General features: G+C 46.0%; 1 protein-coding gene across 2 annotated transcripts; it reads left to right on the top strand.

The window, feature by feature from the left end:
• Nucleotides 1-271: 271 nt before the first annotated feature.
• On the top strand, nt 272-6,316 carry LOC109746366 (uncharacterized). 2 transcript variants are annotated; one of them, XM_045229944.2, is made up of 7 exons: nt 272-1,865; nt 4,092-4,182; nt 4,284-4,441; nt 4,531-4,582; nt 4,757-4,839; nt 4,912-5,016; nt 5,253-6,316. In XM_045229944.2, the coding sequence occupies exons 1-7, from the start codon at nt 528-530 to the stop codon at nt 5,433-5,435; spliced, it is 2,010 nt and encodes a 669-aa protein (XP_045085879.1). In that variant the 5' UTR covers nt 272-527; the 3' UTR covers nt 5,436-6,316. The 2 variants fall into 2 exon arrangements, with proteins under 2 accessions (XP_045085879.1, XP_020161069.1); XM_020305480.4 differs by having other exon boundaries at nt 4,923-5,016.
• The last annotated feature ends 12,154 nt before the right edge of the window (nt 6,317-18,470 follow it).

Consider the following 18,470-nt stretch of genomic DNA (forward strand, 5'->3'; position numbering starts at 1 on the left):
CCTCACTGCCAGGTTGGCCCCGACGGCACCCGAATTTAACTCGCCCGTCCCGAGCGGAGAACGCTTCGCCTCTGCCTCTGCCTCCGCCAGTTACCACCGGGCAGTACACACACTACACAGTAGAAACCGGCAGGCAGTAACGACACCGCACCACCATCACCACCATGAGCGCAGGTGAGGGAGAGGAGAGGACATTTTACCGCGATGACAGCAGCGACGGCGACGCGAGCGCCAACCACCCTTAAGTAAGACGGCGGGGGAAAGGAAAGGAGAGAATCAGGGAGGAGGGAGGCAACAGCGGGTCGCGATTAAGCTGTCGCGCGCGGCAGGGAGTGGCCAACTGCTGGATCTGACGCCACTTTGCTGCTACGACTTCGCCATCCCTCCCCTCCCCCCCCCCCCCCCCCCCCCCCCCCCCCCCCTCGCCTCGCCCACGCCGCCCCCTCCCACTGTCGCGCAATTCCTCGAGCACCCCGGGCGCGCGCGCGGCCCCGATCTCCGCGGCAGCGGCCAATGCCGGCGGCGCGATGAGCGTGGAAGACGAGGTGCTGGGGGAGGAGGGGGAGGAGGACACGGAGGAGCTCTTCTACGAGTCGCTCGACCGCATCCTCTCCTCCTCGGCCTCCTCCACCTCCGCCTCCGCCTCGGACGACGACGGCGGCGACCTCCCGCGCCGCAGCCGCCGCTACGATGCCGCCGCGCTCGACCTCTGGACCTCCCAGCCGGCGCCCATCCAGGAGCGCCGCCACCGCCTGCTCCAGCTGATGGGGCTCGCGGGGGACCCTTCCCTCGCGCGATTCGAGATGGGCCGATCCGCCTCCTACGACGATGTGGGACCGCGGCCGGCTTCTCCCGTCTCGCGGTCCAGATCGGACGGGGCCTCCACCGCGAAGCCTCCGGTTGGAGGCGGCCGTTTGCGCCCCACCTCGTCCGACGCATCAGATGCCAGTGCCACGCTGGAGGCGGTCGAGGAGGACCCAAGCTGCTTGATCAGGAACCTCGACGACGGCAGCGAGTTCGTGGTGAGGGAGGAGTCCGGGCTCCGCGAGGTTGGTACCGGCCGCCAACTTACCGTGGAGGAGTTCGAGCTATTCATCGGCCGCTCCCCCATCGTCCAGGAGCTCATGCGCCGCCAAAGCGTCACCAACTCCAACCCAAACTCCAATTCCCAAAGTGGCGCCTCCACCCCCATGGAGAGGTCCAGCTCCGGCTCCAGCAATGGCGGGGCACGTTCTAGGCGGCGCAGCAGCTGGCTCCACACCATCCGCAGTGCGGCTGGCTCCATGGTCACCTATTCACGTGACCGCCGCGGCGACGATAAGGACACGTCCTCAGAGAAGGGTGGCCGCCACTCCAGCTCGGCTACAGAAGACAGCCAGGATGGTGTTGCACGCCATGGTCCAGACCGTGTCAAGGTGCGGCACAACGGCAAGTCATACAAGGAGCTCACTGGCCTGTTCATGAACCAGCAGATACATGGGCACAAAGGGTCCATCTGGAGCATCAAGTTTAGTCCTGATGGGCGATACCTTGCAACTGCTGGAGAGGATTGCGTGATCCATGTTTGGGAGGTGTTGCACTCTGGAATGATGAAGGAGGAGAGGGAGGTGGAAGATAATGGGACCTGCAATCCTTTCGCTGCCATGGTATGTGATGAGTCACCGGAGCCAATGTTAGCATCTGTTGCTACAGAGGGCAGCCATTGGGAGAAGAAGCTGCCGGCAAAGGATCTGCACAGTCGGAGATCTGGGGGCTCAGACCAGCTGATGGTGCCAGAGCATGTGTTTGCACTGTCTGAGAAGCCTGTTATAACCTTCGCAGGGCATTTAAAGGATGTGCTTGATCTCTGCTGGTCCAAATCTCAGGTAAAGCTAACACGTTGTAGTCTTGCTTCAATTCAATGTGTGAATACTAGTTTTGAGTGTAAACTTGAGATGCAGAATGTGCTTTAAGTAGAATGAAGTTCAGAATGGACAATAGTCCCAGTGATTAGATAATAACTACTCCCTCTCTAGTGATCTAAAAAGTCTAGTATTTCTTTACGGAGGGAGTACATTTCTGTATTTAGAAATGGAAAACCAGACTAGGGACACCACGTTGTCTTACCTTGTCAAGTTGGCATCCTGATCTGGTGTACAATGCTGGTATTAGAAATGTAAATCTAGCTGGTTCAGGATTAGGCAATCTGATGTTGAAGCAAAAGACTTATGAACTAGGACTTTTGAGAGAGGTAGAGACTGTGGCCACCCCGGGGGCTAGGTAGAAGAACTGTTCTTCTACTTTCTGGCTTGATCAGAGGTGTACGAGAGTCCAATTGTATAGGATGACTTAATTGATCCACAAGATGGATGTGAGATTTGAACTCTCTATCTTATCATATTTGGATTCTTCTTAATTGATAAAATATGAGGATCTTGTCCCTAACTTGGTGCTGGGTCATGTACTACACATACATAACAAATACACATTAATCTGTTGAATTATTTGAAAATAATTATGTCCAGAGCCTAGCTGGAAGACTACATCATATAAATTTAACAAGGTTCGATGAAGAGTATAAGCAGTTACGAACCTTGTCTCGTCAGTTTTGCAATGTTGGTTCGCTGTTTGCATTATTTCTTGTTCATTTATCACATTAAGACTTAATGAGAACCAACACATGCAAACCCTTGAGCTCTAGCAAATTGCATTATTTATTATGTATCTATTGTTCCAATTGGTTCCATTTATTGAAGCACTTTGTTTTACTCCATGTCAAATTTAAAAGTGGATTGGCTAGGGCCAGGACACTGGGATGAGAGACATGTAAATTTTGCACTGTTTGCTTGGATAGAGAGTGAGAGGAGAGTTGTCAAACCTTCATCAGTGACACAAGATCAGATTCCGAAAAACTATTATGAGCTTCTTTAAGCTGTGAGCGGGGGTGGTGCCAGCAAAGAGGCAACTGTGTGCAGTTGCATATTACTTCGGCCATTCTGAATTTCTGACCACCACACACGGATACACGCACTCACACACAAAAGAAGAGAAAAGGATAAATGATGATTTTCTCGGAAATATTATTTAAGTACCTCTGGTTAATTACTCCATCATCAATCAGGTTTCTTGGTCATTTATTCTTCCTTCACATCTCTAAATTTACATTTATAGCGCAAATTGTATATGGTGTGCAATTTTAATTGAACTTCAGCTTGCAGTGTGTTATAGTTTAGTACTAATTAGGACGTTGGCCATCTTGTCCAAAAAATATTCGCGACCACACCCGCACCCGTTTGCACACCTGAGTGTGTGGAAACATGCACACAGAGAAGAGAAAATTGATAAAAATAATATTTCGTGGCAATAGCGTTAAAGTACCGCTGGTTAATTACTCCATCACTTGTCTACTTAACTCAGGTTTCCTGACTATGTATACTTCCTTGGCATATCTAAATTTGTGTTTAGCGCCAACTCAGCATGGTGTGTAATTTCAATTGAAATTCAGCTTGCAGTGCGTTATATAATATAGTACTAACTAGGACATTGGCCATCTCGCCCAAAAAAATTACTCGCTAGCTGAATTATCTACCATGCTATCCATATCATTGTAAATTCAATTTGCTAGCCCAAGCTGCCGTCCATTGTACAGAACCTGAACATGTATTTTCAGGTTTCTATGCAAGAAACTCTAGGAATCTCTTCCGAGTACTTTAATAAATAGATAAATATGCGAAGGACATTTTGCTTCTGAATATATTGCATCATAGAGATCCTTCAATATGCACCTGGATTTACTTTGGTCCCAAAAGTTCAAACTAGGTTTATATGCCCTTAAATTTGTAGCCATGTGACAAAAGGCACATTCAACAATTTATTGGGGGAATCTGCTGCATGAAAGACGAATACTGAATTTGCAAATTAATCGATTCCATCTACAATGTTGACTTATTATTGAAGTTAATGCATTCCAAGCTAATTTTGAAATCAGGGACCTCTGATATAATCACTTATCCAAACGATAATTCTAGGAATGTAGCAGCACAATTTGTTATGGTTTATTTTTGTTACCAGTTATTCCAGTCCCTGAGCTTCCTTTTGTAACTGATGTGCAGTACTTGCTTTCATCATCAATGGATAAAACTGTACGGTTGTGGCACATGTCAAGCACTTACTGTTTGAAATCCTTCTCCCACAGTGACTATGGTAAGAACTAAGAACTATGTTTTCAGAAGATTTCTCTCCATGTGCGATTAAATGCACTGATAGCACTGTCCTGAAATTTCTCATATCATTTCTTCATTCAGTGACTTGCATCCAGTTCAACCCTGTTGATGATAGATACTTCATTAGTGGTTCTCTGGATGAGAAGGTTCGAATCTGGAGTATACCGAAACGTGAAATTGTTGATTGGGTTGATCTACATGAAATGATTACTGCCGCATGTTATTCCCCCGATGGACAGGTTTGACTTATTTCATAGTTCTAAATTGGTCAACAGGGTTTATTGGCTTATTGCATGTTCATTCTAACACGTTTTTATATTTTCTGCAGAGTGCACTCATTGGCTCCCACAAGGGCAATTGCCACGTGTATGACACGTCTGGTATATATCTGTCCCTCTCTCGTTTAGTTGCATTATTTTGCTGCTGTGACCCCTTTTTTTCTGAGGACTCGGCTAGTGCTGTTATCTAAAGATTGCATTCGCTGTTGTTATCCAGTTGTGCAAACTGAAGTTTATATGTTTTACATGCCTAACATGTTTATATTTTGTGACTAGATAATATGCTTTGTTACAAGAAACAAATTGACCTGCAACTCAAGAAAAAGAGATCCAGTCAGAAGAAAATCACAGGATTCCAGGTACTTATCTCAAGCACCTGGCATACTTGAGATATTTGTTCTGTTCCATTATGTACTGACACTGAATGATAGTTCCTCAATAGTTTATCCCAGGAAGTTCTTCAAAGGTCATTGTCACATCTGCGGACTCAAGAATCCGAGTTGTTGATGGCTTCGAACTACTTCACAAGTTTAAAGGTAGGTAATACTGAGCTTGGTAATGTCCACATTGGTGCATATCATATTGATTCGGCTTCCTGTGACAATTGGTTTGGTCCAATAGCACCGCATCCACCGACCCCATCCCGTGCGTACTGTTGATGAGCCTGACTTCCACACAATCTTTCCCTTTACAACACTCGCTATCTGTTTCAACTTTCAAGAAAATGAACCTTTTTCTATTCTGCCAGTTGGTTACTATTATCGTTTTTCAGGGTTTCAGAACACCAGCAGCCAAATCTCAGCTTGTTCAGCTGCAAACGGGAGGTACATTATTTCTGCGAGTGAGGATTCACGTGTATATATCTGGAGATACAGTGATGATTCCAAACCAAGCAGAAAGAAGAACATTGTTCCTGTCACAAATACCCATGAGAACTTCCGCTGCGAGAGAGTAACAGTTGCTGTTGCTTGGCCTTGTGCCGGCGCCAGAATGACTAATAGAGCTATCTCCAGGAAGCAAGATAACCTGGACAGTGTGGCTGGTAATGGTCATGTACTTGGATCTGAACCTGCTAAAGAGGACGAGATTCCTGCTGTTCAGGACCAGAGCAACAATTTATGTAACAATGGCGCGACTTGGCCCGAAGAGTTGATGACAAAAACAAAACAAAGCCCCAAGTCTAATACAACCCATCCCGGCGATGTTGATCAAGCTCCGAGTCCGCCGGCCTGGGGCTTAGTGATCGTGACAGCAGGCCATGATGGTCAAATCAGAACATATCAGAACTTCGGTTTTCCAAGTATAACATCGATCTGAGTACCCGTATCGTAGACATTGCATTGCAGGACTGTAGTTTTGTGTACATAGATGGAGATAACGGGTGAGTTGCACAGCACTGAAGGATTTGACTGAGGTTGCTCCTTGGTGCGCCTGCTTCAGAGTTTCGGAATCTTCGACTAACATATTGTCAGGGCTCAGCTACTTCGATTCGGTATGACATTCATTTACTCTAAATTGTACATGAAAGTAAAGCCCTAGAGTGACGGCTGTCAGCTGGTTGGAGTGATATCGTGCTCCTCTCACCCAGCAGCTTCGACCTTGTAGCAATTGTCTGTTCGCCCTTTCCATTTTTCTCATCTTTATATTATATATTTTTTGTAAGAAAGAAAAATCTCAGTGCTACAGAAATGAGAAAATCAAAAGAGTTACACATAGGGTGACAGATCGTTCTGCTGGCTTTCCTTTCCTCTGAATGTAGGTAGAAGTGGAAAATTATCTTACTGTAGCTTTTAGACCATTCCATGAAAGGCATTTTCTTTTATTGCTTTATCTGAAGTTATATGAGTCTTGATATACTTGTTCGTTCATTTCTACCATGTATTGAGTTCGCAACTGGGTAGTACCTGCACTGCCCGCTCTCAAAATGAGCCTACTTGTCAACGACGCATCATCTACTGTGTTCAACATTCAGTTTCAGGAGAAGCGAAATGTCATCAGACGTAACCGCAGGCGCAGGCTACAGAGCAAATTTTATAGCCGCTGAAACCCTCTGGCTGAGTCGGTTAGGGCATCTCCAACGCTAGCCTGTAGGAGTATACTATCTCTTCGCAAGTGTCCGTGTTTTACGTCCACACAGAGGTCCGGAGATTGATACGGAAGCGCGCTAGCCGCAAGGTTGACCTCTATTTTCTCAGACATTTTATCAAACATTTGGTGTGCGGCGTGTGGCGTGTGGCGAGGTAATACACAACGACCCGGCCAGGACAGCGGCGACGAGCACCACCACCATCGTAGCGAGCACATGCCCAGTAGCAGCAGCCTCGCCCTGCCCTCCAAATCCAGTAGCCCGGCGCGAGCAGGCGCGGGGCGGCGGCACATGCCCGAGTAGTAGCAACCTCGCCCTGCCCTCCAAATCCAGTAGCCCGGCGCAAGCAGGCGCGGGGCGGCGTGAGCCGGCGCTGCCCGGCCAGCTTATGAAGCGGCGCGACGCAGCTAGTTCGTGGCTCGGGCGCGGGGTGCCATCCCCATGTAGTAGCAAAAGGGCCCGTACGTTACAACCGGAGAAAAAAATACAACACGCTCTTAATTTAGAAAAAAAAATCTACAATCTGAGTATTTGTAGCTACGACCCAAATAAAGATGGTCTTTGCCTACAAAGGGCAAGTTCAAGATTCCACATGTCTTTGTAGATTTAATACGTACAAAGAAACGGGCAAGTGATCTTCAATTTCGTCTCCAATCCTGATTTTGCTGAGATGTTCATCCACGATCTGGATAAGTACCGATATGAAAGAAAGACGAATAATGCACTGTTTATTAAGATTGCATCCTGGATAGTATTTTTTAAATGGTTAACAGGTAAAATAATACCATATTCAGATTCCATATATTTTTCTAATCAAATTCCATATATAACATGTTAAATTTGGAGTTACGGTTTAGAAGATACGAGTATTTTTAAAAACATTTAATATGTACTGCGGGTTTAATATAAGATACATTAGGGGTTTTTCTATAAAATAGTATGACGGACTAAGAATACCTATTTCTTTTATTAGTAGGTATAGAAGACGATGGCCACCTAGCCGGGTTGAACAGGGGTACCTGAGGGCATGTCTAGCAGATCGCGTCAACCCGCTAAATAACCGCGCGTTTATGATTTGCGCGAAAAAGTGGCCCGATCAGATACCGTATCGGCCGGGAAAGTATCCAGTGCTCCCAGCCTTGGGGTACTCCCAGTGCTTCAATATCAAAAAGTATTTTTAAATGTTTCAAAAAGTTCCCCCAAAAAATGAGAATATTCATAAGGAATGTCACTACGTCCCTTCAAAAAATTTAGGTCCAAAGTCGAAATGTATACTGAGAAACAAAAAAGAGAAATATAGATCTGAATAGTGTCAATGTTGCTTTTATCTCTTCTTTACACTATTCATGCTAGATTTCACATTTTTGTTTCTCAATGTGTGATTCGAGTTTGGACCTAAATTTTTAGGGCTTGTAGTCACATTCATTGTGAACATTCACAAATTTTTTCGGAATTTTTTGAAACACAAAAAAAAGTTTATTGCATTGGAGTATGGGGAGTACCTCAAGGCTGGGAGCACCGGATACTTTCCCTGTATCGGCCCACGACCTGTAAAAAAAATTGTGGGGTGCGGCAAATCTTCGCCCTCAACCTTTAGATACACAGGGTGAGAGGTCGACCCAAGCTTGACCCCTATCGGCTGTGAGATTTGGCGGGAGGGACATTTTCGCGCGGTAGTTCCCGCTTCCCCTTCCCCCCGCCAACGACGCCCGCCCCGATGCACCTTCCTTGGCTTCGTATCACCGCCATGGAAGCCTCCCAACCATCGCCCGTCAACGTGGATGTCATCCACGCGCCAACCCCTCCGGCAGCTCTTGTCACCCGCGATGTCGCGCCTGTCGTCGTTCAAGGCTCCACCGTGCCACCCCGCAAGCGACAGGGCAGCGTCGTCGTCCAGGGCGGCGCTCCTGCAGGCCCCGCCAGGAAGGCACGCGCGCCCGCCGCTGCCACCGCTGCGAATCCGGTCTGTCCCGCGCCGGCGAAGAAAAGGAAGGTTTCGGGCATGAAACGCAAGAAGCCCACCACAAGAGCTACCCCGCCAACACCCCCCCTGATTGCCCCGGCAAGAACTATCCCAAGGATGCTCTCGACGACGCTGCTACCGCCGCCTCCAAGGTGTTTGACAAAATGGGCGCAAGGTATGATGCTTCTATTTCTTCCAGTTGTTTCTCTTTTCGCCATTGCACGTGTTCGTGACTTGTTGAGCGAAATTGTAGCGCCGGTTTGCATGACGCAACTGTCGAGTTTGTACACTTGTTGGACGACAACACCGTCGATATCGATCAAGCCCCGATCGGTGATTACGGTTACAACCAGATGGATGGTGGCATGCACGGCCACAGTGAGGAAGAAGATGAGGTTGAGGAGGGGGTGTTCGACGAAGCGCAAGCGAAAGTGCGCGCAAGATCGAAGAACTACACACAATTGGAAGATCAAATCTTGATCAAGGCTTGGGAATTGGTGTCTCTTGATGCGTGCACCGACACTGAGCAAACCGCGAAGCGGTATTAGCAAAGGATAGAGGATCAATTCCTCTGCATGATGGCCAAGTATCCCAACAGGACGCCACACACCTTTCGGTCACTCCAAGGTCGCTGGGACGTGATCAAGCCGATTTGTAGCCATTGGGCTACTTGCTTGCAGCAAGTCCGTAATGCACCTCCAAGTGGCACCGTTGAATCCGGTTATGTGAGTTTCCTTCCACGTCCCAAGTTGTGCAAATAATTTGTAGCCGTCGGAGTGTTTGCATAATCAGACATTGTTTTCATTTTGTAGGCAAAAATTGTGCAAGAAAGGTACAAGGACATGGAAGCTTCCGGCCGCAAGTCATTTCAACTTGAGCATTGTTGGAAACTTCTTCAAGATAGCGAGATGTGGAAGTTGATTGACAAATAATCCCCACAGAAGAGAGGTGCACTCACAAACATGGATGATGATGGCCCAAGAGACAAGAACAAGCCTGATGGAAATAAGAAGGCCAAGGACAAGATCAAGAAGGAAGCGGAGGCATCAAGCTTGCGTGACAAGCTAGATCACATGGTCAAGTCCAATCAGGTATTGGTGATCAAGACATTGGAGCCAAAGAAGGACTTGGCTGAGAAGAAGTCTCAAGAGAAGCAAGAGAATAGGCAACTACTCAAGGAGGAGGCCATCCGCAAGGCCTCCATTGAGGAGAGAAGAGCCATGGCCGAGGAGAACAAAGCTATGGCCAAGCTCCTTCAAGAGCAGAACAAGATCATGATGATGAATCGAAATGAGATGGATGAGCTCACCAAAGAATGACATGACATAGAAAGGTTGGAGATCTTGGAGAGGAGGAGGCTAGCCACAAGAAGCCATGTGGTGCCAAGGTTCGGTAGTGGTTTGGCAAGTGGTGTGAAAATACATATAGTCCCCATGTGTGGTTTTGGTAATTAATGTTTGCATTGAGATATACATTTGAAGGAAAGTTCCATTTGCAATGCATGAAGAATATTGGATGAATTGATGGATGAAATCCATCAACATAAACATATGCATTGAGACTTGATAATGAATGGCAATTCCTATGAAGAAACAATGACATCAAGTATATAGGAAGGTTTATTCCATGGGTGATGCAGGAAGGAGATTGAATGGATTCAGAATGAATGCCATATACATATAGTTGTGCATCAAGATTAATCATGGAGCAAAGATAAATGTTGACCAAGATGAATATCGAAGATTGAATTCAAAGATGGTCAACACACAAGAGCAAATCATGTGCCACATGAGATCGTGTGGTATGGTTAGAATTTGTCAATTGCGCTTTGTGTACTAACCCATTCTATGTGTTTTCTATGTCTGTGTGGGTTAGGTGATTCTCATGGACTTACATCAAGAGAAAGATTTCAAGTGCCCATGAGAGGATGACATCAAGTGATGATGATCATGGTTTACAAGGGCAAGTTCAAGATAGGTAGTCTGGAGAATTACATGCTTGAAGCTTGCAGATGATCATGTGATGGACACGTGAAGATGAATATAAAGCAAAGCTTCACACATTGTGTATGGGGGAGCTACTTGAAGACTTCACCAATGTCTTGCCTTCAACTTGAGCCAAGAAGAAACATCAACATCAAGCTCAAGTGAAAGGCTCGAGTCAAAGGTATTAGTTCCTTTGATGTTGTGGAATGATGACCACCGAAGAAACACATACACTCAAGAATGGATTCTCGATAGCTATGTAGTATAGCTCTTTTATGATTCTTGAGTTATAGGGATCCCGCACTATTAAGAGGGGATCAAAGGGCTTCGTGATGGATTTGCTTAAGTCAACATCTTCTCTACAGAATTCCACTCCTATCCTATATTCCAAACAAAATCCAAAGCCAAATAGGTTTCCCAAATATATGATAACACCTTTGCATATTTGGCATCCTCCATTTTGGTTGATCTTGGATGGTTCTCTATGTGAGGACCTGGGGTTTTTTCATAGCTTCAAAACGAGCCCAAGATCATCAAAATCGGAGTTTCTATGAAAATGTTATGCATGTTTTACTTTCGGTATGCTAGCTGTTTTCTCCGGGGACGGAAGTTCCGGGCAGCCCGGAAGTTCCGGGCAGGTTCCAAGGAAAGTTTCGGGCTAACCAGAGAGTTTGCACATATCTGGCCCAAAGGGAGCCCGGAATTTCCGGGCCTCCCGGAAGTTCCGGAGGCCAGAAGTTCCAGGCAGATTCCGGGCCAAGTTCCGGGCTAACCGGGAAGTTTGCACATATGTGTCCCATAGGGGGCCCAGAAGTTTCGGGCTGCGTTTTTCTGTGCATAACGAGCAGATTTGGTGGGGGCACTATATAAGGTACCCTTCTTCCCCAACGAGCCAGGGTTCCACATCCGAAATTTCCCCATTCTTGAGAGCTCACCCCTCCTCCCCCAAGCCTAAGAACTCCAATACATCTGGGGGAAAACTATCCCATGGATCTAGGGTTCATTTGTTGAACTCTTCATCCAAAGGAACCCAAGAACACCCAAGTGGTTCCCTCTCCTTTCTCCTACACCAAATCAAAGATTTCGTAGAGATTTGTGAGAGTTCTTGAGAGATTTCATCCAAGCATACATCCACTCCTCCTCTCTTTTTTGACCAAAGCAATTTGTGATTTGAGCAAGTCTTGAGCATTTCTCCCTTTGGCCTTATTACTCATGGAGGTTGGAGACTCCTAGGCGGTAGGAGTACTCCGGTGAGGAATCAACTTTTGATTTGTCCCCCAGAAAGTTTATGAAGGTTTGGAGGCCGCCTCAAGGTCTACCACTAGTGGTTGAGAATCGCCTTCGTGGTGATATCTCAAGGAGAATAGGGTGAGCCTTCGTGGTGTTGGTGTGCCTTTGTGGTAACACCCATCCCTCAACGGTGACTAGCTTCCCTCTAAGGAAGTGAACATCGGGATACATCCTTGTCTCCGTGACTTCGGTTATCCCTAACCTTTTCTCCTTATTTGTGGTTTACTTTGGTCACTTGACCGTGCATTCACTATATCTTGTTGTACTCGTTATATTGTGTTGGTTCATTACATTGTGTTGTCCATTTCCTTGTAGAGATTATTTAGGCCTACACTCCATATTCCACAATTCATACTTGCTACTATTGATATACTTTGTGATTAGTGTGAATTGCTAACTTGTGTCATACACTTCCATATATTGGGATATTGCTCAAGTAGTTTGTGTAACTTACCTGTGCTTACTAGTATCCTTGTTGTGCTCATCTTATTTAGAATAAGTTGTTGGTGCACTTAGTTGAGCCTAGTATATTTAGGATTTGTGCTTGAAAAGTATCCGCTTAGCATATTTCCGCATTAGGATATAGCCAAATCCATAAAAGATTTTAAAACACCTATTCACCCCCTCTAGGCGACATCATGGTCCTGTCAGTGGTGGCAGTGAAGATTTCATTGTGATGATGATGATGGATGAGTGATGATGGATGCGGCATCTTTTGGGTTGTGGCGTGAAAACTATATTCAAATGTTGCCAAAACTGTGTTTGAATTCTTGGAATTTGTGTTCTATTTGTCAATCGCGGTCAATTCCATTGTGTGGTTTTACGGGTTGAGGACCGAAATCGGCAGCGTGCGGAACAGAGCCCGCAAACCTGAGGGATATTCTCTTTTACCGCTCGGGTTTGCGGGCTCTGTTCGGTCGCAACCAATTTTGGCCTTTAAAACACGTTTGCCCTTATCTGAGGTTTAAGGGTCGCGGCTTTAAGGGGTCTGCTAGAGATGATCTGAAGACTGGCGGACACCTACCTAGCTAGCACTACACCATATAATGTAAACTTGCCTCCAAGCGCGCTAACCGGCTAGTGGCTTCATGCCGCGAACTGTAGCTGGCGCCGGTGGCGGAGTCGACGAGACCTGCAGCTCCACAAGTAGTGGGCGTCATCCCATGGGCCAGCGTCGTGGCTGGCAAGCTTGGCCAACGTCGGCAGCACGTGTACCCGGACGAGCACGCTCTTTTTTGCTGCGAGGCAGTGGCGGTCTTGTCGAGCTTGGCAAGCGGCTGTGCGAGCACGGAGGAGAGAGGATCAGAAGACCGAGCTCCGCGGGTGTGGCGCGGCAGGGGAGATGTGACGGTTGGAGGCAATGTTGGGGCGACGCGGCTTGGAGAGAGAAGGTTACGTGGAGAGAGAGAGGGCAGGTGGTATTTTTTTATTGGTCGGCCCAATGTCCGGACTCCCGCAAAGCTCCTCATGTTTGTCTCCAGAATACCAGAATTTGGATGTCTGGACTGCTTCGCGGACCAATACGGGTCCCCATTGGATTGTAAAGATGAACAAAAGTGTCCGATCAAAGAACCTATATAAAAGGTTTGCGGGTCTCCCTTGGAGATGCCCTTATAATGTTAGCGTTGTCCTGTTCTAACAACCTAGATCAAAGTTTGATTGCTCCAAGTTTAATAAACTGTCACCATGAACTGCATTTGTGCCGTCTTTCGTAGAAGCATATAGCAAAACAAATATTCTTCTGTCGAAAAGCAGTTCACACAAGGAAAAAATAGATCTATTGTACATGAGGCGCAGCCGCCGCCTCCTCTCTCAAGCACAAGTTTTCTCCGTCTCCCGCCGGTCTGCCTTGTCTTCAGTGGCCTTAGGGCCATGGAGGCGCGGTGGATCCCGGTCCTTGCCGGTGGGAGGGCTCTGTTTTTAAATGTTACTTTGAGTTTTGATAGGGTTTGTGTCCAGCTCGGGAAGGCGAGACGACGGTGACTCCGTGAAAATGGTATAAGATTCTCCTCGCCTAGCCTCCGTTCCAGTACTGCGTTTAGCACCGTCGGTGAGCGTGTGGAGATGTTTCTCCGTTGGATCTATCTTTGGTCGATCTGTTCAGATTTGTTCGCCGTTCGTCTACGTTCATGTGTCGTCAGGTTGGATTCTTTCGATCTACACTAATCTTCATTGGCGACGGTTGTTGTTCTGGTGTGCTAGTCCTATGGGGTCTTATGTTGCGCCCAATATGCAGTCCTATCCTCAAGGAACTTGAAAGTCCCGCCAAGGATAGAAACACATATCGGAGACGCTTCGCAAGAGGGATATCATTACAACATACCATGTAATGAATAGATGAGAATACCAGGTAAAGGCTTACACTCGCCACAATCTACAACATGAATATATATAATTACATAGCAATCATCATACATAAGAGTAGGATCTGACTACGGATAAAATCAAACAAAAGAACAACGACGTCCACCCTGCTAATTCCAGGCTGCCAACTGGAAACCCATCCTATGATCGTCTAGGAAGAAGAATAAGAATATGAAACGCAAACATGCATCACTCTCACATCAAAGCATCACTTTACCTATACCTGCACCTGTTGTTGTAGTAATCTACGAGCCACGGAGACTCAGTAATCTCATTATCATGGGTATCAAAACTAGCAAAGCTTAATGGATGGGGAATGGTTAAGTGGTGAGGTTGTAGCAAGCACTAAGCATTCGTATGTGGCTAACTTACGAGTACAAGAATAATAAGAGTGAACTACTCATAATCAGGCGCAAACTATTATGATCAAGAAGTGATCCTGAACACCAACTTATGAGTCAAACAAAACCCCACTGCGTTCTCTTCCCGAACTCCCTCGAAAGAGACAATCACGGTTACACACACGATTGGTGTGTTTTATTGAGTTTAGTGTCAAGTTCTCAACAACTGGATATTATAAATTTCCAAGTCGCCACATAACCGCGGACACGGCTTTCCGAAAGATTTAACCCCGCACGAGTGCTCCAACTCGTCCATCACAAATTACCACAAGCTGCATTGGGAGACCTCAACCTCGGGATAGCCCCAAGTATCCTTGGAATCTCAATGCACAAGACATTCGACTAAGGTAAAACAAATTCAGGAAGACCTCCCAACGTGTCGGCAATCCCAATAGGAGCCACGTATCTCATTCTGAGGACACAATGGATGAGCTAAGGGTACAGTAAATGATGTCTCGATTTGGTCCAGGTAGCCACACAGTGCTCTAGTTCGGACCAACACCATCAGCGCTGGCCTACCTTTATTATGTGGAATAACAAACCGCGGGTACCGCTAACTCCCTATGTGTCAAATTAATCATCAGTGGTATTATGTTGCGCAAATGTTAAAACCAATGTTGGGTCTTGCTAGAAGAGTTTTATTCAAAGACAAATTATCAAGGGGTCCGATAAAACCCCAAACATGTTATGAGCGCTCACCTAGGAACATAACACTGGTATTACGAAAACTAGGGCGGAAAACTTGGAACCAAATACCAAGCAAAAGGCCAAGCCTTCCACCCTTTACCAAGTGTATAAATGCATTAATTAAATAAGTAAGATATTGAGATATCCCATGATATACATGTCCCAACATGGAACAACCTACAACTGCACCTGCAACTAGCAACACTATAAGAGGGGCTGAGCAAAGAGGTAACATAGCCAAACAATGGTTTGCTAGGATGGTGGAGGTTAGAGGCTTATCATGGCAAATTTGGAGGCTGATAAACAAGTGGTAGGTAGCGAGACATAGCGATAGTATCGATATAACTAGCAAGAAAAGATAGTAGTGATATCCAAGGTAATGATCATATTGCCTAGAATCCACTTGTAAGAAGATAGAGTCCGTGAAGTAGGCGAACAAGCGTAGTCGAATGAATCCTCACACTCACAATGTTACTATCGAGAAGAAGCAGAACTAGAAACAAGAAAACAACATGGCAAACGAACATCACATAATCATGGCATGATGCGCAACTAAGTATGATGCATGTCTGGTTTAAAGAGGCATGTCATGGCAAAATGCAACAATCAAATACTACACATTAAGTGAAGCTCAATATGCATTGCATATTGACGAAACTCCACATTCAATTATTTAGTTCACTCCTGTTTATGTACTCAACAATATTAAATTTTATTAATCATGGCAAGAGGTGAAGTATAATGGAACTACCAATCTAGGCAAGATTAAGTGAGTCCGGAAACAACACATAATAATTCTGGGAAGTCCCCATATGCAAATTTCCAATGTGGTACTGTTTTGCCTAAAACATAATTTTAATGTTGTTAAACAGGACAAATAATGCCACTATGTTATTCTGCACGTTTTTCTAGTTAAGTTACATATATAATTTATTTAATTCAGAGCTACAATTATTTAGTTATGAAATACATCATTTTAATATGTCATTTATGCAAATTATTGCAAACGGCAATTTTAAACATTTTTAACATGGATGAAAGTTGGATATTGTGATACTACATGAAATTCTAAGCATTTTACATATATACTTCATTTAAATTCGATGCATCATTGTGGAGTTATTAAATGCATGAAAATGAGGGTCTTTTCTGTAAAGCAGTAAATCCTGGAATAAATAGCTAAATCACGTGGCTGAAAAAACATGAGAGGCCGAAACTGGACTGAATTGGGCCAATAGTAAATGCGCGCATGGTATTACAACATGCACATGGCATTGGGCAGTCTTGGGCCTGAGCGGGGACGCGGTTAGGCCGCACAGCTGGGCTGGTCAACACGGCTGGGCCTGGAGCTGCTATTGGGCCGTGCCTAGAGAGGACTTGGCATGGCGGTTGCAGGCAAGGAGGGCGATGGGACTTGGTGCAGGTCTCCGGCGAGGTGAGGAACCGACGAGGAGGCGCAGTGATGCGGAGCATCCTACGGACATCACCGTGTCAAAAGTCCGTTTGGCAAGTGACACGTGCGACATCTACTTCACATGTATAAAGGTGAATCATCTCCTTTACATGTGCTCACTTGACCCCTTCGATGATGGTATACTTCTTGACACTCCCCTCGTGTGCATGCATAGGTATTACCGTAGCTTCACCATCGATGAGGAGGAGTGAGAGTGCATGTGTACGCCTGCACCATCCACGACGGAAGAAAGGAGAAGAAGACGGAGCGGCTGCTGGAGCTAGGTCGGACGTCCGGATCTGGGCAACAGACGGATCATCTGGACGCCCTCCCGGATCATCCGGCTACAACGTCCGAAACCCGAAGCCCTCCCATGAAGTTGGATCATCCGAGACTCCACCCGAAAGATGCCCGGATCATCCGGGATCCCGTCTGGATCATCCGGCCTTCGCCCGCAAATATGCCTCTAGGCCAAGGCCCATTTACCCATTCGTCCCTCACTTACCTCTTCGTGGGATAGCACTATATATACTCCTGCTCCTCCTCCATCTAGCGATATCTAAGATTAGATCTAGACATTAGATCTTAGCTCATGTATGTCCCCTTGCGGGACTCCTCTTGAGAGATAGATAGAGAGAGAGAGAGACTACACTGGAGTTCAAGACCTCCATTGGAGAAGGATCCCTAGGGATTATCAAGACATCCTTGTTCTAGGACTTGGGGAAGAACTATACTGTTTCATCTCACTCCTTGGATGATTTGGATCATGGATCTATCTATGTGTATCTTCTGTTGCATCTATATATGTTGATTTGTGTTTCCCTTCGTGATTTCCCTCGTGTTGTTCGTGTTCTTCAGGTTTCCCCCTCCAACTCATGAAAGATCACCTACTAGGGTCTCCACCCTACATCATCATGGATAAGAGCATAGGTTGTCATGAATTTGGAGCCCTACCACCCACTTTCTACCCTTAGTTCGTTGTGTTTTGCCCAATTTCAAAAATCCCTAAAAAATTAGCCCCAAAAATATTTCTTTTGATTTCTTGTTCTGATGAGTTTTTGCTAATCGGAAAGTGGATCTACCTCCCTTGGCGTTCCCTAGCATTAATTTTTCTTTTTCCCCTTCGAATTTGACCCCGAGAATAAAATATTCCGCCCAAAATTTCGTCCCTGAGAGGAAATCCCGAGCAGTTTGACGTGCCCGGATCATCCAGACATCACCCAGATTAGCTGGAACCCCTCCACGATGTCTGGCTAACCCACGACACCTAGACGCTGAACCCGGATCATCCGGACCTACTCCCGAATGTCCGGCTACCCCTGAAACTAACACGACTGAAATTTTGTTTTGGCCATAACCAATTCATCCGAAGTCCAATTTTGACATTCTTTGGCTCGTTTTGTAGCTATTTACACCCCCATCCCATAAAAATACCACCACCATTTGACTCCATAATAGTTTTGGAATTTTGGCATCTTTGCCTAGGCCTTCCACCATAACTTCCGCAATACCACCACAACCTTTTGCAACCTAAACCATTTTCGTTCCCATTGCATTTGTGGTTGTTTGAGTTGTGATTTGAGTCTCCTAAGGTGTTCCGGCTACTTAGGGATGGTTACTTCTTCATCATACACTAAATGATGTATCTCGATCCATCGACTACTTCACCTGAAGCAAGGCCGGCTTACTCCCGACTTCATGAAAGGTTAAGTGTGACGAAGGCATCCATTTCTTCATAAACTTTTCCTTGCTTGCCATTGC

Source organism: Aegilops tauschii, chromosome 6 (assembly GCF_002575655.3).
Source record: "Aegilops tauschii subsp. strangulata cultivar AL8/78 chromosome 6, Aet v6.0, whole genome shotgun sequence".
Classification (NCBI taxonomy): Eukaryota; Viridiplantae; Streptophyta; class Magnoliopsida; order Poales; family Poaceae; genus Aegilops; species Aegilops tauschii.